The 23850-nt window shown below is 28.0% G+C and overlaps 2 protein-coding genes across 9 annotated transcripts in view; one reads left to right on the top strand and one right to left on the bottom strand.

Moving 5' to 3' along the window:
- Rbcn-3A (rabconnectin-3 alpha) overlaps nucleotides 1–23850 on the bottom strand; it is a 518724-nt gene that overhangs the window by 227141 nt on the left and 267733 nt on the right. The gene's annotated exons all lie outside the window — the stretch shown is intronic.
- Nucleotides 217–23077, top strand: LOC142327773 (alpha-tocopherol transfer protein-like). 4 transcript variants are annotated; one of them, XM_075371099.1, is made up of 7 exons: nucleotides 217–266; nucleotides 12833–13021; nucleotides 16241–16397; nucleotides 17252–17504; nucleotides 18666–18776; nucleotides 19889–19991; nucleotides 22183–23076. In XM_075371099.1, exons 2-7 carry the CDS (start codon nucleotides 12889–12891, stop codon nucleotides 22365–22367), a joined length of 942 nt encoding a protein of 313 aa, XP_075227214.1. In that variant the 5' UTR covers nucleotides 217–266; nucleotides 12833–12888; the 3' UTR covers nucleotides 22368–23076. The 4 variants fall into 4 exon arrangements, with proteins under 4 accessions (XP_075227214.1, XP_075227235.1, XP_075227221.1 ...); XM_075371106.1 differs by lacking the exon at nucleotides 217–266 and adding an exon at nucleotides 3683–3777; XM_075371113.1 differs by lacking the exon at nucleotides 217–266 and adding an exon at nucleotides 10008–10085.

Below are 23850 nucleotides of genomic sequence, written 5' to 3'. Positions count from 1 at the left end.
AACTGTTAATTTATTCATATTTAAAATTAGCGCGATTAAATGAATAAAACGTAAATAGAAATTAAATAAATAAATAAATAATTTTATAACAGATTTAAGGTGCTAAGTTAAAATCTCAAAACTAGAAACCGGGAAGGATAGAAGAAAAAAGGGAATTTTACAGAGAACAGGGAAATTAATTTGTTCAGATGAAGGACAGACACACTGTCTGTTAGTTTCAGTCACGAGGCTGATGATCTCGAATCCAATAGTGTGATACCGGACAGGTTGGTAACAATGTTTTTTAAATAATTTTATGACGATTTTGTTTAACCTAAAAAAATAACCGTAATAATAATACGTAGTAACTGTAAAAAATACTAACATTACAATAAATAATATTGATATAATATAAGGCTAATCGCACATAGAACAAAAATACACGTTTCTATGTAATCAAAACAAATCAACCGACCATATGCAGTAAATTTCTTTTACAAGAAGGTGCACACTCGCACCTACTAAATAAAGAGAAGGCTTGATATAAAATAATACAAATTAATTCCACTCAAAATTTTTTAAACTTAAATTTTATCTCCAACATAATAATATAAAGTATTAGACCAAAAAATCTAATCTGGAAATTAAACTGGCTGAAGAATCTCTTAAATTTAAAAAAAATTAATCTCCGACCGAATGAAAAATCAGTTTCCACAATCACATCAGTATTTTACAACTAACGCAGCAAAATTAACGAGTCTAACAAAGCATTTATTTAATAAATATCCGTAAATATTAAAAGTTCTAAGTATACGAAAACTTTTTAATATAAAATAACTTATTAATTTAACCATTATCGTTTAACTTCTTTATCCGGTGATAAAAATTTAAAGGGGAAAAAATCACATAATGATATTTATAAAATGAAGTTACTTGGAAGAAATATTTGAGAATATATATTTACAGTAAAACCAAAATAACATAAAAATACGTAATCTTGAAGAGGAAAAAAAAAAAAAATCACTAACGTAGGATCTGTATCTTATCAGAGACCATATCACCGACAATAGGCGCTTAAAACGAGAATCTAAAGGTCAAATATTTTTGATATAAAACAAAAGGCTTGTTACTCAAGAAATCGTGAAATTAATATTTTTTTAATAATATATATTATAATAAAATCGTAACTTGTAATCGGGAAGCTAAAACAAATGGAGTCGAGTGAATCGGGTGATTGTATATCACATGTTGTAGATATGATAAAATAATGACAGAATATAAAATAAGGTAACTTCACGTAACACGTATTATCGAACCGTGTTATAGATATGATCGGCATACATAACTTTACTGATCGATATGACATATAACTTCACTAATAAATAATAGTCATACAATCAATAGATGTAATTTTTCACAGGAAAAATTAATACGGAGTAACAGAAGACAAAAAATTATTACCTTACATTTCCAAGTACGCTACATTTGCGATCGAAAAGACATTTTTCACCGGATTTCCTTTTCTGATCGACAAAGTTAAAAATGGCATTTTAACCGTAACACCACTACTTTTAGTCATTATGTATTCTTATGAAACGGGAAAGTAAGTGTAAGGCATTAAAAATACATAGTCAGATACCATTAATGTATTAATTTGCAAAACCTTTTATTTAATAATAAATAAAAATAATCAAAGTAACGTAAATTATTATCTAACAATAGTAAATTGTTATCGATTCATAAAAGCACATCTTCACCTTGAATAAAATTTTATCACATTGATAAAAACAGTGATGTAGAATTAAAATAAACATTCAGAAGGAAAATTTAATTTGGCCCGTGCACACGACGAGCTAAACATATATCTATAGTGATCCGGTTCTAATTATATAAATAAAATAAAAATAACAAATCGATAAATTTGTTTGAAATAAGGGTGACAGTAATAACTACTGTATACGTACTTCTACAGCATAGGTAACAAGTATAGTTTTTATGTATTTGTAAACACGTGTCGCTTTGTGAAAATCCTCATGAAAAGAGAACCATGTGAAATATATTATACTTCGGAAATATTAATTTTTAATTGAGGCAGAAGGTTCGACGTGGTATTTTTAACTTCTGATCATTTATTACGAAACATCAAAAATATTTCTTATACTATCTGCGAAAATATTATTACGTTTACACTAATTACTCCTTTTTTTTTAGATTATTTTAAACTTAAATAATGTTTCAAAACAATTCAAGTTGAGTGAATCGAGTAGCTGTATTTCATTTGTCATAAATATGATATAATAATAACGTAGAACATAGAAGTAAAATACGGTAATTCACGTAACGCGTATTACTGAACCGTGTTATAGATATGATCGGAATGTATAACTTCACTGAAGGATGACACACCTGTTTTTTTTTTTTTTTTTTAAAAAACAAGAAAAAATTTCATGCTGAAAATATTTTAACGCATATGCAACGTTCAACTTCTTCTTCGGTATCATAAAATCCTATTTTATTTTTCTCCAGAAAATCATCATTTATTAATGAAAACTCAATCGATTAATCTCTCTAACGGGGTAATCCGTTTTACTCCCTCTTTATTGGCTATTAAAATTAAATTACTCAATTACTTCTAATTAAAACAACTAAACGCAATTTTAATCCGATAGTGGTGTTCGCGAGAAATAATAAATACAGTGATACAACGGAAGAACAGAATACATAAAATAAACAACAAAAATCCTGCATAGAAGAACCCTGCCTCTGAAATCCGAGGTCACGGTTTCTTAACACCGACATTGACCTTTTCGTTAACCGAACAAATATCTTTTCCTATATCGCTTCTTAACAAGTCGCTCATCCGCGTAATCATATGATCAAAATCATGCGAAGGAGCCCCGAGGTAATATTTTATTTTTATCAATGTACGTAGTTGTCAGCATTACATACTTACTTATTAAACACATTAGCTCAAATATGGACATTTACAAGCGCACAATTCTCGATCCGTTTTAATAAATAAATCTTTTACTATTAAAAAACATCCTTAGAACATATTTTCATTTTAATCGGATAGTCACCTTTTTTGTTGAGGTTAATGAGTAATGACAATTACTTACAGTTTAATGTCGATTGAATAATATGAAATGCATTGGCCATTTTAACTACATCAGTCGTACGATCATTTTAACATTTGGTTATACAGTTCTTATAAATAAATAGAGACTAGCAAAAATACATTATTTGTAGAGCGGTTTTAAATAGCGGATAAATGGATGAATGTTAATGATTTTAAAATCAATTTCCTAACTCAAGGGTTCTTTTGCTTTATTTTACGAATGAAAGTTCTCCTTACTTTTTTAAACAGGTACATTTTCGGTCGCATTTCAATTATAAGCCAGACAAATGAAACTTAAATAACGAAGACGTATTAATAAATCATATTTTCATTAAAAATGAATGGCCGAAGTTGCCTAAAACTACCGTGAACTCACACACGTGCGCGCGCACATTGCGGTGAAAAACGAAAACTACTTATTGTACAGCTTCGTAACAAAATAAATGTTATGTAGGAATGACGAATTTTCAGTGTAAGTATCTAAACTTCATACTTACTGTAAACACGTTTGAAACGGGTTTCTTTGTTAATGGATTGACCTTAAATAATAAATCCGGTTTCTCCTGCACTATTATGCAGTATATGTTAAGCGATACAGTACGTAGTACACGTAGAATAAAGTTAGCCAGCAATAAATGTACATAATCCATTTTTAAGGTCATCTACGTACACTTCTGCAGGTAAGCTTGCAATAAATACAAAAAGTACATTTAATAAAGAAAAACTGATTAGGGCAGTTAGGAATAACGGATTCACATATTTATTCAAGAGAATTAACGTTAAAGCTAAGTTGTGCAGGGTCAATTGGCGAATACTTTTAAATATCTGAGATAATTTAATAAAAATAACTACAAATAAAGATTTAAGCAAAGTTCTTACACCGGTTTATGTATTCGACTACATTGATAAGTTTTCTGAAACAAAAGCGATAATGTTCCAGTTAAAACCGGTTGATGCTTTAGGTATTCATATAAAACTAGATTTAATTTGCTCGTGTAACACTATAGTTTAGAGATTTTAAGTACGAGAGTGAATCGGCTACTTTGAAGGCAGATATTTGTAAAGACGACTTAGAAATTTTTTTATTGAGGTGACTTCTTGTAAAAAACCAATGACGGAAATGCGGCCGTTGTGAATTTTGTATCGAAATTTTTAATCGAATAGGGGGAAATGAAAAATCTTTTCCGGAAAACTTTATCGGTGATGAGTTAATAATTCATGTAGGCGGTAAGTTGAACAACGACGACTGCAGGATTGGAGACGGCAAAAATCAGAATATAATCATGTTTTTTTACAGTATCGGTCAAACAGTTCTGTCCGTTATTATTTTTTTCTTTTCAAATGATAATCAGTAATAAAGTATATCGGATGCGCTTGTAATTTTCTTTTCTGAAAGTTATACGCTAACGTTCGAGAAGGGCGTTTTGGTGTTCAGCAAGACGGTGCACCACCGCACTGAACTTTGAAATTTCCTCGATAACCGTTTTTCAGGTCGGTGGAGGGTCGTCAAAGGGGAACTTCAAAGCCACCTCGTTCTCCAGTTCTAACGCTCCTAGATTTTTCTTTTATAAAAAAAAGTCGTGCTCAAAAAATGAACCTTAACTGCAGCTTCAGAAGGTAAGTCGTATTTGCTGAACCGAGTACGGCAAAAAATCAATTTAGAATGGGAATTTATTTGTTGTGCTCACAACAAATAAAAACCACTTCTAAAGAAAAATTGATTTGTTTTGCTATAAGTGATTTCTAAATCTATTAAGTGTTCGCTATCGAAGCAGTTAAGTCAAGTTTGAAATAACCCTTTACGTATACATGCAGTAACGTTACTACATGTATATTTCACATACGTTACTACATATATATCAGGATATCAAGTTATAAACAGGCTACCTTTTGTACGCGAACAAAATACACATTCACACTTCTTATTAAAGTAACAACGACTATTATAAATTTATTTCTTTTACTCCTATTTTCATTTACAATCGGTAAGGCCTCGATACACTAGTTCCCGTCCAACTAGAGGGGTCTATTCTCGCATCTTCTCAATACATTAAAGCGAATCTCAAATTAACGTTGAAATCGTGGAGATAATTGTTTGATCTCGTTCATATTTTACGAGGACCACTAACCGATAATGCCCGATATTTGTACAAATAAATACTATAAAACCGACGGAAAACACAACTTAATATACAACGATAAAATTTGTAAAGTATCTATTCCTTAATTTGTACAATGATATTTTAATTAAATATCATCAGAGCTGGAAATACATAAAAGAAATGGATTTCATCTGTAAAAGAAAAAGGGGGTTTTAAGTCATCCGAGAGAGCTGTTAATTTACAGAAATAGAGGCGAATCTAAATACGTATAATTTCAAGGCAAAAAATAAAAACTAAAACTCAAGAAAAAACTAGTTAAATAGTTAATAGATTTCGGCCGCATCGTCAGTCAAAATAATGAATGCCAGCCTGAATCGCCCATGTAATGGCACATTAACGTTCAGTCGGACTGGGAATTATATCCTCACATCATAAAATTTAGTGTACTGAAATAAAAATTAAAATAAAAGAACCAGAACACCTATACTTCTAACTCTATAATGTATTACCTAAAAGCTACATTTTCGGCAACACAGTTTAGATCCGAAGTGTTGTTTCATAAAAATCAGACGATACACGTAGGGTCAAATTTTAAGTTTCAGTAACAGACGTTTGCCACGACTATTTCCTAAACAATTCTACGAGCCGGTACTGTCATTGGCATGCTAATATCCGAAGATCTTAGCGGTTATACTTATTTTAGATATTTGAAATCCTACCCCGTAGAGTTAACAAAAATACAAAATTTAATCGGTATAACTAATATAAAGGTATATGTGAAATAAAAATTAAGTCGTACGGATTTGATATTTTTTCGGAGTCAGAGAGACGTGAACCCGTTTATAAGTATACAGGCTTAGGCAAACAGATTAATTTTACTTATTATTTAACAATGAAGCGAGTTATCGTAATATTCATTTTGAAAGTTATAAACTAGCGGTACAAAATACATAGTGGAAACTATAAAGTCTTTTCGTTAAAAACAAAACAAGCTTCGCTGAAACAAAGAGCATCGTGGAAAGATACAAGACGAAGAAAACCAGGGCGATTGGAAACAATCGCCTTTAGTAATCGTGAAAATCGACTTGCACTGCAAATCCAAATAGGAGTGTGTAGTCACCGTACTCTGCAGTATTAAAAACATTTTGATATTTCTTGCGGAGAATCTCCAGTAAAATTCATAACGTCGGTAACAATTGGGAATTATTTTCACAAAAATAAAAAATCTAACCAAAATAAATTGCGGAGGCCTAACCTTAAAGTAAAACTTTACTTTTCGTCAAATTTTGATGGGTATGGTTCTAAAATAGAGGTTATTCTTCCAAGACTGACTGTACAACTGTACAAGATAATAATAGATTTGAAGAGGGTGAAGGGTACGGTAGAAACCCCGCCTTGATTTTTTTCGGTCGAGAAGTCGCTAGAAAGGGCTGCTGAATGCAGGAATAAACTACCGGTGAGCACTTATTAAAATTTAAATCTGATTAAGTCATTACATCAACAATCTGAAAAATTATTTCACTACAACTCTTATATATGAAAATAATATATATATATAAAGGAAACAAGCGGTCAGTTTTTTAAGAAGTTTAACTTATTTCCTGATAGAGTCATTTTGTTATCTTGGCACAAATAAATAAATTTCAAATGCGATAACATTTTAATGAGAAAAGGAGAATTAATAGCAGACATATAAATTACTGATAGTGTAATTTTACGAGCATTGTAATCGATTGTTACGAGATCTGCTGGTAATTAAAAGCTGAAAATATAATAGTAAAATTAAAATATACATAGCGGAATCTAACGCTAAACAAACGCGTGAGATTTATAGTTAATTTATGCTTACATTAATATAATATAAGAAAAAAAAGTAATATAAAATTATATTAATATAATTATTAAGGTGCTACAATTTGAACGAGAATTTCAATTGTTATTACTAAGAAAACCACCCGTAGGTCACGTAAACGCTTACAGAAAAACCTTCTCTAACGCTTCAGTAAATAAATTATGTACAATACGCGCGCGCACTTAGATTAAAATAATATTTACAACAAATGTTTTTGAAGATATGTTTTTTATCGATTATTATCTACATTTTACTACGATTATTTGTTACGTATTTGTATAACAGATATAAATTATTAACCGATTCTCTACTAGTATAAATTTTGTGTCGGTGATATCATTTTGTTTTATAAATGGAGGAATAACGTTTTAAACTATGATTTTTATTATAACTGCATTTATTACTTATTTTTTAATAAAACAACTCTACACAACTAGAGATCAAAAATATTAAAACGAAAACTCGAGAAATGATTACCTAAAAACTAGTTGCCGACAAAGCGAATCAGGTGACCGATGGGAGGGTGGGCGGACGACGTTTTGCATTTAGGTAATAGGGCAGAGGCCGAGCGTCCACAACAGATACGCCATATTAGATGGTTTTTTAATCGCAGGATATCTGAAAACTATCATGACAAACAAAATAAAGTACATCGCTGTCACCTAGATTAGAAGAATCTGACTTTTGCCGTGAAACATAATGTGAATTGATCATTAACACAACAATATACATATGGCAGCGCTAGTGTACCATACTCTTCCAAAACAAAAAAAAATCCTAAGACGATTGGCTTATCTGTAGTGAAAAAAATAACCCCACCGGCCGCGTGAAAACTGTATCCACTCGGGGAAAATCACACACTCACACAAAACAAAATTTTAATTTAAACAACACACGAGAGTAAATCGGAAAGAAGTCATGTTTGAGCTCCACAAAATATATTTAAAACCAAAGCTGGGAATACAATCAGTTTGCAGTTCATAAATACACACACACACACACACACACACACACACACATATATATATATATATATATATATAGCTTTCACTTTATATATATCAGATTGCACTATAAATATAATATTCGTATGTCGATTATTAATAATCCCAAGATGTTAATTAAATTGTAAACAAAAATGTAATATCCAACATTAAAAAGAGAAGAAATATGTTGTAAATCACACATTGACGTAAAATACAATTGTATAATTAAACATAAATCACACAATTCGATGTTGAACGTAAGGGTTAATAATAGTTAATTTATATATTTATTAACAGCGTATAAAAAGCCCGTTGTTGAAAAAAAACCAGTCTAAGCTAGCAAAAACGTCATAGTATTAAGACATATTTTACAACAGAATTGAGAACATTAAATGGGCTGTTTTACACTAACCTTCCAAACCTTAGTTACGGCTTGCTTGTGAGTACTGATATTCGTTACACAGCTTCAGGTGGTGATTATTGTAGGATAAGACTGTCCCGATAAGATAGAAAATAATCTAAATTTTGGTGGGCAACAATACGAATATATGCGATCGTGAAAAAGGCAACAAAAAACAACTTCACTTAATAAGTGTTAAGGAAGATAAAACGGTTTCATGTTCCCGAATAAGTGTGACAGCGGGCTGGTTATTCTTTAGAATAGTCGTGCTATTTCTGCAAGATACTTGCAAAAATGAGACACACCTCAGTTCGCTTACGACCGTTAATTAAGGTTGTGAGACCTTACAAACAAAACACTGAACTAAACTTCACGTTAGTTTTATTACTAAAATATTTATTGACGAATTTGTATAAATTAAGATGTTTTTGATTTTTCACCCGTATCACTGGATTTAGGCGAGAGGAATTTGGCAGGATCTTTCCCTTCCTGACGTTCGACTTTCTTGAAAATGCCGACAAAACCATGAAGATCATTTCCATTTTCTTAACACACCCGATTGTGTGATATCTTATTATCTCAATCGGTGTCCGAATAGAAACCGGGTATACGTATAAAGGCCGTTCGACTTTGTAGCGTAGTCTTGTTATATATATAAAATGGTACTTAATACAAATATTATTCCTATGAGAAAATATTTTTGTTACGTACCTGTAAAAGCAATAAAACAGGATCTGAAGAACGATACGAATCATTTTAAAATGCGATTTTATTTCAGTCCGGTGAAAGAAAATGAAATTAATGACAAACGTTCGTCTAAAAGCAAATACGTTACGGCAAAATTTCATAAAATCGTAAAGAACGTTCGGAAGTACGAAAAAAGCATAACTTAACTACAGGTTAATTACTTTCAAATAAACGTGAACGGGAGATTAAAGTGTTTATATAAATAAATTTACTGTCGATAATGCATATTAAGGTTTTTTTTTTAAATATATTTATTTAGTTTTTAAAGCTACAGCCTAATACAAGTTTCATTACGTATGATACGGGATGATATTAAGGCCTACGTTCTTCAGGCAGTTGCACCGTACTTTTTTACGCAAATAAGTAAATTTTAAGATTAACAATAACTTATTACTGGTTTGGGCGTAACATATTGTTTATTATAAAAAAACAGGTAATACCACTCACCCGTTTTCTGTTTCACTCTGAAAAAAAACTTATGTGTGCGCTGAATTAAAACTTAATTAATAACTTTTCTTCAAACACAAAAACGGGGTGAACATTCGCAATTTTTGAGGTTTTTCTGTTCGAGGTAAATGATATTTTTTTTATTTCCTGACGGGGTAGGGAGAAAAATCATTTGAGATTTATTTCGGTTAGAAATAACTCAACACAATAACTCAACACTACGTAGGCCCTGTACATCTGTCTAAAGGCATCACTATCATTATTTGTGCTAAGTACGAGGCCAGTCGCGTTTCTCCTGTTGTAACAGAAAAAATAACTGAAGGTAAACAATAATTAGTTCTCACATTAAAATTATTATTCAAGTTCTTTACATCGACCGATGTACATCAGGCTACCCGATTTAAGCGTTAAAAAATCCTGTAGCTAACGTGCAACGACAGTTACTTATATTCAGGTGAGTACAAGGTAGTTTAAATTTACATTTTATAAAGAATATCAACAAAATTAACTTTTAGATAATGAATTAGAAGCTAAATTATTTTTAAATATTAAGTATGTATAAATATATATACACAATAAATAACTCGTATAATAATTAATTGTAATCATTTAATGAAAGTCAAAGATCAGATAATTAAAAACTGAATATTATATATATTGTCAAAATTATAAAATGATGTAAACCTTAGTTAACATAATGTAAATATGAATTTATAATTATCACTGTAAGAATAAGTACAATTAGTAAAATTTTAATTAAACAATAAATTTGGGGTTTAAAAACGTTACGCCCTTTTCAGGATCTTATTTTTAGTGTTCTATTGGATCGATTTTACAGATTCTTAACAGAAAAATTTACACTTCTGTACTACCGAAAAAGTAAAAATATTGTTAATCTTAATTTTTAAAAAATAAAGTGGTTATAGATCAGTAACATAAAATTTGATTCTAAATACTTCTATCTAGCAGACCTGATTGCTGTGTCTTTACAATTCTAATTATTACTGTTTATTCAACAAGGACTCTGTTGAACAAACAAACCACTCTGCTGCAAAAAACTTAGGTATTTTCTTATTTTAAATGGTTTATTTCAGAATGATATGGTATTTCTCTTTCTCACTTCTATTTCATTTTTCATTCTCATTTCTTTTTCAGTGTTTCTCTCAATAATATGAGATATTCCACCTGTAAAAGGTTATTGGAAATTAAATACCTAAAATTCCTTTCAGATATCAATAAAAAAAAAAGTTTCTTCAAATGGATTTGATTTTTTAAAGGGTGTATGCTAGTATAAATTATATTTACATCGAAACAACACTGACTGTTTTTTTTTTATTAATACGATCGCAAAACCATCATATAAAGTTAAATTTCTCTCTTGGATCTTCAATTTTTAATTTAAAATGTCTCAACTTCATAGTCTATCCTTACTTGACGATGACAGTAATGTAGATAAGTACAAATTGATAAAAAATAACTTTATTGGTTTTATAGAATATAAAGATTTATTAAAGATCATTTGTTAATAGAATAAAACAGATATAGTGTTGATGTCAACAATCAAAATTTTTTTATCAGAAATTTTAAAAACTTTATGGACTTTTATCATGCGATTGAAAATTATCCCTAATATTACACTTAAGTTCTGTAATAAAAAAATTCATTAAAAAAAAGAAAATGGGATATATTATCAAGTGAACTAACTTCATTAATATCGTCTACACAATATGCTCAAGTGTCTACTACAACCATATAATACTAAATTATATAAGATAAATAGGCAGTAAACATCATCACCGATCATTTGACAGAGTTTCTTTCAAACTCAAATTCTCAGGAATTTGAAATCTTGCAGGAATTTTACAACTTACAGTATCGTGCAAATTAATGTTAATACAGGGAATATTTTGTTTATTTCTATGTTGTGGTTACATTGCTTGACTGCACCCATTCTTTAAGTTATCTGTGTAAAGTAAGGTAATTGTTCTTTGGTTATTTAACAATATATATATATATATATATAAGTAGTGTTTTGCAAAAAATTATTTCATTTTTGATCACCAAAATCATATTTTTGTTCTGTGTGTCTTGAACACATAATAAGAAAGGGAAAGGTTTGTGATACAACTTCAAAATGAATTCCTATAAGGCATTGGAATGTTCCAACAAGATTTGGCGCTATACCAACTGCCATAAAAGTTGAAAATATGTCAAAGAATGAAACATTAAAGTGCTCCCATGGCCAGGCAACTCCCCAGATTAAATCCAAATGAAAATCTTTGGGAAATAGTCCAAAAACGACTCTCAAAAATGAACGGTACCACAAAAATTGACTTCATTAGACCAATAATATCTGTATGGTTTCATAATGAAGGAATAAAAAAAAAATGTGTAGCACACTTGAACTGATGCCAAATCATGTACATGAAGTAATTAAAAAGGAGAAGATATTAATTACTGGATAATCACAATTACAGGCATTTTTTTGTATAAAGTTATTTTTGATAAAATTACATCTATGTTTGGATTGATTTGTGAACTGTTAATAAATATTATTAAAAGATTTAATCCTGAAGTGAAAAAAAGTGTTTCAATTGCTTAAAATATAATCTTGACAGCTATTTCATTGGCAATGGTTGAAAATTAAAATCCAACACAGTTGTTCCTCAAAGCATACTAAGAAAAACTATATGATCAGAATTTTAAATTAGAACCTCTGAGTAGCACAATGATCACTTTCAAGTAGATTTTACAAGAAATATGAGAGTGAAAAATGAAGGTTTATCAATAACTGCACTGTTTTAAAGATAAAACAATCCTTATCGTGTGAATGCAAAACCTGTACAGGAAATAAAATAAAAAATTTGCTCATTATATTAATAATTTTATAAAAATTAATATAGCCATAATGGACAATAACAAAAAATTACTAAATTTTAAATAATCATTAGCAATTACAATTTTAAATAGCGATTACATAAAGAAATATATCAATTTATATATATATATAATGAGTACAGTATTTAAAAGTACTGCATGTAAAGTACTTTAAAAAAATATATTTTTCTTTCATAATAAGGCTGGTTTTGAATAATGATAATGATCGATGATCGGTGGGTATTGGATGATGGATGATAACATATGTTTTAGTAATAAAATTCTGTAATATTTTTATGGTGATTTTGTAAATCTATCTTTCAGATTTAAATCTGCAACAGAAATATAACTCCTCAAAAAACACAGTGAAAAAATTAAACATGAGTAACAAAAGGTTTCAATGGAATGTAACAATAGAGGAGGAAATAGCAAGATACCCGCAACTGAAAATGGAAGATGTTATTACAATAAGAGAATGGATGGCAACACAACCTCATTTTCCTAAAGTTGATGGTAAATCTTAAAACAAATATTTTAAAATAATTAAACAAATAAAACTATGTATTGAATATCAGTGATACCAAACTAATGGGTCACATTAACAAAAGTTTTATTAATCTTATACTTAAGGTTTCAATTATTGAGTGTACGACTAAAAAACGTTTTTAAAAGTTGTAAAAAATAATGGAGACCGGTTGATAAAAATGTTTTGTACGGATAAACTTTTTTTTATATTTCTGAAAATAAAAACTTGTTTTAGGAACTAAAAGTTGAATTCCTTGGATGTAAAAAAACCTGTTATCCATATTGCATTACAGTGGTCTTGCAACAAATAAAATACAGCAGCTTTTGTTTTTAAATAGAATACTGATAAATATAAATGTTTCTGAAAACAATACACAATTTCATCCATATATAAATATATATTTTAAACCTCTGGTATCCATATTAATCCACATTTATTTAATTAATAATAACTATACACTTCAGAGACAGAATATTGCACTACTTTATGAAAGTAGTTTGTTATAAAGTTATATAACAATTTTCTGGGGACCTAGGAATATGTACAAAATCCCTTTTCTGAGGCCCTACATGAAGATGCTAGTTACAAAAAAAAAAAAAAATCAACACCTGTTGATAAGGCTGCTAATGGCTCCAAGTTAAATATTTACATAATTTATGTTTGATGAAAAGAAAAAGATTACTAACCAAAAATTTTCACATTGATTCAATATATTTACTATTATAAAAAGGACACACTCAAAAATAATCTACAACATTTTCATCCTTAGTCTTCTCTAATAATACATTTTTAGAAAGAAAAAAAATTATCACCATAAATCAAATTTTGTTTATCTGTAATCATTTGATTATTGTGTAGTTAAAGTTAGGTAATATTCATGAATATTTACAAATGGATAATTACAGCTTCGTATAAACAAAGTGTTAACAGAATAAGAGGTACAGGTTCCCTATTGCAGGAAATACCTTTATCCAAGCTATAAAATTAACATAGGGTGATGCATATATAATGTATATATATATGCACATTTTTTTCAAGTTATGAACCTTAGTTCAATCAATTTCTAACATTTTTATGTTTTTCATTATCTTACATTAACACATTGAAGATTCGATGTTCTTATGGTCAATAAACATGAAATAATTTAAATTAAAAAAATATGTACATTATTTTTCAACTGTTACTTAAAGATCTATTTTTATTGCATTACTATGCAAGCAGAAAAAAAAATTAAGGTTCATTTATTATCATAAATTTAAATTTAAAATGTTATATTACTATTAACAAAATAATTAATGTTACTTCATCTTTGCCAATAAAACACTATAAAAACATTATGATGCAAAAGTAAAACTGGTTAAGGTTGTGAAATCAAAAAAATGTATATTGCAGGATGTGTTCTCCAGTCTGACATGATAATATAGAAGTGCAGAACCAATTTAGAAAAAACATTGCTAGACATAACTGAACACTAAAAAAAAAAATAAGTAAAATAAAAAGGAAGTTACATCATAAAAATTGACCCACTCATTAATTTTTGTAATAATATATATAAACTGGTTTTATTAGCTTTTAATGTATTCTTCTATCGACTAATTTTTTTGTATTATTGAAAAAAATCAAAAACTTTAAAACTGAACTCCTAATTTTAACAACATGTTCCATATGTTTTGCACACAACGCTTTTGCAAATATTATTAATATTGTTGAAGGTTTTATTATTTTATTTTAGTTTTTCCTTGTAAACTGACTACTTTAAATTAGTATAGTACAATCACTGACAATGATAATTATTAACTCCTGTTTATAAAAATACCACTCTAACTCTCTATAGAAATGTTATGCATATAAACAAGTTAAAAAATGTAATGATAGTAATAATAATAAATTATTATTCATATTTTATTTTAAATATTCAATGCCATTTTAGACAAACAAATATTTTTACATAAAACTAATAAATTACTGCATTTTATTAAGTTAATTCTCTATGGTAATTAAGTTTCACAAAACAGGAAAATGTCACAAATTATAAATTTAATGAATTAAATGAAATAGATACTAATAACAATAAACCTTAAAGGTATATATTAAAACCAACACTTATTTTTTGGGTTAATTTTTATTCAACCACCCTCCACTGATCTGGAGATTAATTAATTATGTTATCTGGGTTTAAATTGGTAATGTTGACTAACAAAATCAATAAATTTCGGCTACTCTATTAGCGAGTTACCAAAGGTGATTATTGTTATTATTTCAGTGAAGACTGAAAATAATATATTACATTCAGCATAAGAGCTACCTATCACATTTGCTTGCAGAAAAAAATTCTTGATGTGATTGAGGAAGAAGACTGAATCTATAGAAAATGTTTTAACTTACAGAAGTTAGCAACTTGCTGTAAAAACATACAATTAACATAATATGTTTTAAAACATTCTTTTGTTTATTTCACACTGTTATGGGATAACAACACATAACTAGGCTTACCATATTTCTATGGTTCCAACCCAGGACATATTTTTGAAATTACTTAAAAGTCTTAACTGTTTACTGAAAGATTAAACTTTATTTATTCAGTTGTATTTTTCACAAGACGACTTTTTTCAGAAATTGTTTGTTTTCATGAAATCATAAAATTCACAATGAGAAAGTTCTGAATTATATTTAAAAATGTGATGTCAAACATATAGGCCTAAAATTAAAAAAATCCTCGCCAGTCATAAAATTCTCAAACCCCAGACATTTTTGCAACTTTGGACATTACCCTGGACAGCACTAAAAAATCAGACTGTCAGGGCTAATCCCAAATGTACGGTAAGCCTACACATAACATTCAAAGCAAAATATATATTCCCAACAGTTTTTTTTAAAATAAGACAACTCCTCTTAGGATTAATGCAGTGTAATAACTACACTTAGTATAACTGAACAACAATGAACATGAAACAACAATATGAACAATAACGAGCTGATAGCTGAACAATAATGACCAATTTAATTTAAATTCTGAATTAAAAAACTAAAGCTTGATTTACTTGTAAATAAAACATTAATAAACTGATCTATAGTCATGTAATGATGAAGCAAACACCTACAAACAGAATTATGTACTTCAAATGTAAAAACGAGCAACAAATTTATTATTTAATTAAGTAATTAATTAATTAATTAAGTAATTTATTTTCTTTTGTTGGTTACAGATGAAACTATTGGACAATTTTTGTATGCTTGTTATTTTGATTTAGAACATGTAAAACAAACAATAGAACTTTTTATGACATATAAATCATCAATGCCAGAATTTTCACATAATTGGGATATAACATCACCGCAAGTAAGAGATGTCGGTGAAAATTTGTAAGTCGTATATCAACATTATTTCTATAATTTCACAAGGCTGTTTTATTTAAATAAAAATTTACAATGACAAATCAACATGAAACTGATGTTTAGGAAAACTAATCTATTTTTGAATTATTTTAGAGCAAAATATGATAAAATGCAAGGATTGATGCAACAAAATTAATTATTAATAGTAGTTAATTAATTAATAATAACAACCATCAACGGAAAAACATTTTACAGTTTATAAGGTTGAAGTTGAAAGTTGCTTTCTTTCTGTTTAATTAACGATTCTTTTTTTATAAAAAAAACCAACCCCTTCAATTAATTTAGTAACAGTTATGATAACAAATTAAGGATAGTAATAAGTTTTAAATGATGTTACTAGTAATTCAAAACATCAACATAAAGAAAATTTCAGATATAAACTTTCCATTTTCGAGGAAAATAGGCTTCTAAAATAGAATGGAGGAAAAAATAATTGAAGCACATTAAATAAATTTGTTTCAATTAATGAATGAATTAACAGTACCATTAATAAAAAAAGGACTAATAATTTAATGTTAACGATCATATCAATAATAGTATAACTGTAACTCATTGAAACACCTCTTCACTTGGGGAAAAAATAAGCTCTTTGTTCTCAAAACTAATTGCTAGTATGATGAAAATACACAGGAAAAATTTAGCTAACTTTGTTTAATGTTCTTCAGGATTCATATAACCAACTCAACAATTTTTTAGCTTTATCTCATTCTACAGAATGAATGTCATTCTCCAGACTCTCATTTTGTCAGAATGACAGTCGCAGAATATGTGGAAGCATATAAAATACCCTATTTTATATTACCGTTACAACTATGTTTCAGGTACATAGTATTATTGCCAGGGCTAGATCAAGATGGTAACCAAATTATTTTATGCAAATTAAACAATATGTTACCAGCACAGTATATATTTAGTGAATGTATAAAATGGATAATGATGACTGTATTCCTAAACCAAATAGAACATGGAATAAGGCCAGGGTATACACTCGTATATGATGCTGATGGTTATACTGTGTCTCATCTTTTTAAAAATCCATTAAGCCAAGTTAAAAACTACATTTTGTTTGGACAGGTAAATATTCTTAGTTTTTATTTTTAATGGCATGAAGTTAGGGGAATAAGATAAAAAAGTATGCATTCTTATTCTTATTGAACCAGATAAAGAAACAATGCTGCAAATACTACCATCTATTGTTTAGGATACTTTCTGTTATAGAGACTAAAATTCCCAAGCAAAGAAAGGATGATCTTAACCTTTTCAATTTTATAAATTTTAATGTTCCAAATTTTATTTTCATAAAAAATTCAGAATTCAAATTATTTCTAAGTTAAAGGCGAAATAATTCATAATAATACACAATATAACAAAAATTTGTGAGACGCTTCAATTATGCAATATATAAAATTAAAGATATTTTTATGCATCATTTTATTTTTAACTTTTCATGGTACATTTATGAAAAATGTCAGTATACTACTATTCAGCATAATAAGCATTAAATATTTTGTTATATTGTGTATTATTATGCTGAATATTAGTATACTGACATTTTTCATAAATGTACCATGAAAAGTTAAAAATAAAATGATGCATAAAAATATCTTTAATATTATATATTGCATAACTGAAGTGTCTCACAAATAATTGTTAATTCTGTTAATAAAAATCAGCCTTCATTGAATGAATTATATGAGAGATAATCATAAAAGATTACAAAACTATGAGTATATTTTAATAGAAAACTACTAACTTGAAACTTATTTTTCATTAATTACATTGTATTCCAAATCATATAAAATTAAAACATAATGTAATTTATATAATCAAAAAATAATATTACTCAAGATAAATGAAAATTAATTTATATCACTAATGGATATTTTTTGTCACATAATATAATTAATAAAAAATAGCTATTTAATAATAAAATTTGTATAATTTAATGGTAAACTACAATCTTGTTATGTAAAAGTTCTGCAACAAATGGAATGAATGTCTCTGAGAATAACATTCTAGATAGAAATATGAAGGTAAAATACAAATTGTTGAAGTCATGTTTAATAAATCAGTCCCATAGATCATAGGATAAACAATAAACTATAGATGTCACTTAATAAATACTAAAAACAGATAATAATTTATTCAATGATCTTATTGAACTAATTTTTTAATGATTCATTTATTTTATAATTATATTTAATCATTAACTTATGTACTTAAAAATGTTTTCAGAATGCATCCAGTATTAGAGTAACAGGGATTAGATTTATAAATTCCAGCATGGTAATAAAGCAACTAATAAATTTAGTACGACCATTTCTCAATCAAGATGTCATGAAAATGGTGAGACATATAAAATATAATCAATCTGCTTTGTTAAACTAAGTTATTAATTTCCTGTACGTAATAACTTCACTAAAAAGTTTTACTTACCAAGTGTGAATATTTAGTACAGAAAAAAGGTATGAAAATAATAATACTAATTCTCCATGAAACATTTCTTATCAATTCTAAAAAAATAGGAAATGATTTAATATTGATAAGAAATAAATTTTTAGACAATGGATACATAATTTTTACTATTGAAAATTATCACAGTTACTGGTTAATCACTAATTTGTATTATTTTGCATACAATTTATATTAAAACAGTATTAGTGAGGTGTATACAAATATGTAAAAGAATAAATTGCAGAGATTTTTATGCAAAGGCTGATTATTTTGCTCAAGAATTTTCTTTTCATTGAACTGATAAATATGTGTGCAAATTTTGTAATTAAAAATTCAATGCTTTGAGAACTTTATTTTAATCTATTAAAACATAATTTGATAAAATTAATATGTACAGAGCTATTATTGATTAAAAAATTTAAATAGCCGCCATTCTGGAATTTTCACACTTATTTATTTTATAGAAGATTTTGTCATGTTAAATTTTTTTATCAGGAAGAATTTCATTAAAATATCTCAATTCATTCTTAGGAAATAGATTTTTATGGAAAAAACATAAAATTGCAGACAAAGGAATCTGAAGCGAGATTCAAAAAATGTTCTCATGAACTTTTTTGTTTATTTGATGTCCTGAATCAATCCTTTAAATTTGGCCAACAAATGAATATATGATAGTATGAATATATCATAATATTTAAATGTTTTTGACAGGCTGGGGGGTTTTACACATGATAGTTGGTAAATAAGCTTTAGTTTGGTATATAAAAGTAATCTGAATTTTTTTTCAACACTACTGCATCTTTTCAAAGTTTTCTTATGTCCTTACTTATGAGTGATAAAGTAATGGATATAATAATATCTTGTTCAAAATGCCTTTACAAAAATATTTCACAAAGAATAACATTGTATACATAATTATTAATTTAATGAACAAAGTTTTAAGCAATATATATTCAGTAACATATCAAAATAACTAATTTTATTTTATAAATGTTCTCATATAGCTTTCTGTGCACACATCCAGTCAAGACTACTTCAAAAATATACAAAGAGAAATAGTTCCTGTTGACTATGGTGGTGAAGCACCTTCACTCGATGAATTATCAAGTAAGTAGAATTTACATTAAAAGAAAATTATATTCAAACTATCTAACTTTTTATTTAGATTGTAAAGAGCTATCAATATTCAATTCAATAAAAGTTGCACTTTCTCAACTTAAATTGAAATATAGAAAAATAATTTTTGAATTCTTTTGAATATAGTCTGTATAAATTAAAACAAAGGAATAAAAGATTTATGTTAACATATTTCTTTTATACAAACAATAAAGTACCATCTAACACAATGAGGAATATATACATGTAAAAATAAATTTAATAAATCCTTTAAAAATAATGTAAAAACAACTTCAGATATGAAGTGTTAATTTTTTTTTAATTTAAATTAAATATACTGATTAATTAATATAATAAATTTCTAACACTGAATAAATAATCATAAACCCACAAAATACTTACGATAATTAATTATAAAAGAATGAGGTAAATCACTAATGCAATTTCAACTATGCAAATCACACAATACAATTAACAACCATCAATTGGTTCTCAACGAGCAATTACTTTAGAAAAAATGTATTAAAGAAAAATGGTTAAGGAGAATTTTCAAAAATGTATATTTTTAAAAAGTTTTACAGATTTTTGTTTGGAAGTTGCTACAAGATATGCATGCCTTTCCATAAAGTCTGAGTCAGTATGAGAAAATAATATTAAATAATAAAAAGTCAATTTAATATACAAAAATTTAAATAGAAAAAACTAGAAATGACATTACATTTTGTGAAAAAAGAAAGGTTCAATTCATCTCTGAAGGGTGACTCAAAATTAATGCATGATTTAAATTGGTATAATTTTTCTCTGATGGGTTGGCAATGCTCTGAGAAGTACATGTTGCAGTAATCACATTCCGGTTAATAGTGAGTTAGTCATGATAGAGAAATACACGACGCAGGAGCTGCATAAATATTGTGAAAATATATAACAATACGGAAAGTATTGTGGAACTGTGAATGGCACATGTTGTCACGAGACAGCATTTTTGTGGCCTCAGTTGGAAGCCATTGAGTTTAGCTTTGATGGTGATGAGATGTTCTTCCAGCAGGATGGTGCCATGTGTCATGTGGCACATGAAACCGTTGAGTTGTTACAGCAGAAATTTCATCATATCATATCACAGTAAATTTCACACAACGGTGATCAGAATTGGTCACCAAGGTCTTGCATTTTTACACTGTGTGACTTTTATCTTTGGGATTTGTAAATCTAAAAATTATAGCAAACGCGTACCCAACCATTCCTGAACTTAAAGAAGAAATCAGACATGTTATCACAATTGAGCCACAAGTCTGTGAAAATGTGATTGCAAATTTTGTCAAAAGATTGCACGAGTGTCATATGAGACGTGGAGGACATTTGCTGGATATTATTTGCCATATTTAATTGTAGTGTTTACTCTTTCATTTGCCAATTCACGCATAAATAAAGGTTCATTTTGTAAATTTAAATCCTGTGCTACTTTTGGGATACCCTACACTTACTGAGAGTGTAGCATGTTCACAAAGTGAATGCAGAATATTGAACCAATTAATAAATACAAAATCAAATACAAATTTTTTGTCATAATATTGAATTACAACTAAAGCAGATAAACCGTTTAGCAAAGATAACTTTTACACTAAATTTATCTAATATGGTTTAAATGATAAATGTTTTAAATCAGCCATTTTAAGTGCTGAAGAAATAATAAAAACATGTATACTCCTCATCACAGTAAATTGTAAGCCTAAAATCCCTTATAAATCAAAAGTTAAAATAAATATATTATATCCCATAGAATAAAAGATGAAACCTGAGTTTACCGTTTACCTGAGTACAAATTCATTGATATATGGGATGGTTTAAAGCTACTATTAAAGGAAAAATTTACTCAGTTTTTAATTATTTTTTCAAGTAGGTCATCTTCGAAACCATGTTAATGCATGCAATTTAAAAAAAAAAGCTAGCCCTTCATAGGGCTGGAGTATTTTTTTCAGTAGGTTACCAAAATTTCATTCCTCTAAGGGTTCAGGAATTACAAAAACAAATTATTCCAATCTCTGAGTCAAAAAATAATGTACACACACACATACACACAAAGGTTATTATAATATACACTAAGAAATGTATGATAACAATATAATTAATATCAACCACATTAATTTATAATACAAAATAACAATAAAAAATTATCTGTTATCAGGAAGACAAAGAGAGAAGATGGCAGGTATGAGACACATAATAATGAAAAATGAAGAGATCTGTGCTGATGAATCAAAGCGCGAGAAAAAAGTAAAGAAACAAAAAGAAGTAAAGAAGGAGGAAAATAGTAAAGCAGAAGAATCAGAAACAATAAATACTTCATTTAAGAGATTAGAATTGGATTAATTATTCAAAAAAATTAGAATCTAATTCATACATAGCAAATATATTTTAAAAAAACTACAATATACAATGTCACATTGAGAAGTATAATAAATATACTAGGATTATTAGAAAAAATATACAAAAATTACTGCATGAAAGCATGCAATAAATCATTAAATGAAAATCAATTTTAAATCATTTAATGAGATTTTATTTTAACAACTAGTTTTTTGATCCCATAAAAATATTATTTTGAAACTTTGCCATATAGAAAATAATAATTCTTTAGAAAGACTACTAACATTTAAAAATCACATGGACATAAGTAATAATTTTTTCACAATTTTACAACGCATGATGAGTCAAAAAGGATGAAAACAATAAAAACAACTACCAATAAAAAGGTTAATTATTATATGTTTTAGCAATGAAGTAAAACTTGTATCTCAGCTAATTTGACAGCATACATTGCAGTGTATGGAAAAGATGCCAAGTCTGATAGGGAGGCAATTTCAGAAAAAAAAGAAAAGAAAAAATTATATATATTTATATAAATTATTTAAGACAATTTGATGTAAAATTAAATACAAAAAGTAATGTGTAATGATTAAAAATAAAATTACTGTCATTTAGAAAATATAAATGGATGAAAATGTAATTCCTGTATTTATTTTTTTAATTATTTTGTAAGAAAGCAAGGCAATATGAACTGAAATAAATATACTGTTTTTTTATAACATTTTTTACTCATTTAAACACTAGCATATTTTTAATTATGAAACACCAGCAAGCTTCTTGCTTGCTTACCGTAAGTAAGCATATTTTTATTGTTACTATTACTACTTTATTTTTAAGTTTAGCTCATTTTTATTTATGTAGAAATTGTGCATTTAAATTCAAGACATTATTGAGAACATCCAGTTCCTATAGTATAATAAATTAGAATGCAAAAACTTTGCAAAAACAAAGATAAGGAATGACTCGTGAAAACCAGCAGTGTGTGTGCAATAAAGTAATACAAAGTAGACCAAACATTGTTCGGGGTTTGTTAAGTGCACAATGATGTCAGTATAGTCCGAAGACGAGGCAGAAATGAACTCAGATCACGTAACAAAATTCAAATGTCCATACATCAAAACTAAATCTTTAAGAGCCAATACTGTGTCAATAACTCATCAAATTATTATGGAAAGTACGTGGTGATCATACTGTAGATCGCAACACTGTACAGCATTGGCATAAAAAGTTCAGGGAGGGCACAAAGAGTACAGCAGTCTGAGCAAGTGTCTACTGCTACAGACAACATAAGCATTGCTATTGTTGCCACAGTGATCTAAGAAGACTGTCGCATGACAGTGACAGAAATCAAAAATGAAACCAGAATACCAAAAACTACAGTACGTTGTATTTTAATGGAACATTTGAAAAAAAAAAAATACTGCATTGCGATGAGTATCAAACCACTTGGATAAGCAGCAAAAAAATGATGTGTCAATTTCACTTA

Source organism: Lycorma delicatula, chromosome 1 (genome assembly GCF_047948215.1).
Source record: "Lycorma delicatula isolate Av1 chromosome 1, ASM4794821v1, whole genome shotgun sequence".
NCBI lineage: Eukaryota > Metazoa > Arthropoda > Insecta > Hemiptera > Fulgoridae > Lycorma > Lycorma delicatula.
The sequence above is the reverse complement of the archived record's forward strand: the minus strand, read 5'-3'. Positions and strand labels throughout refer to the sequence as shown.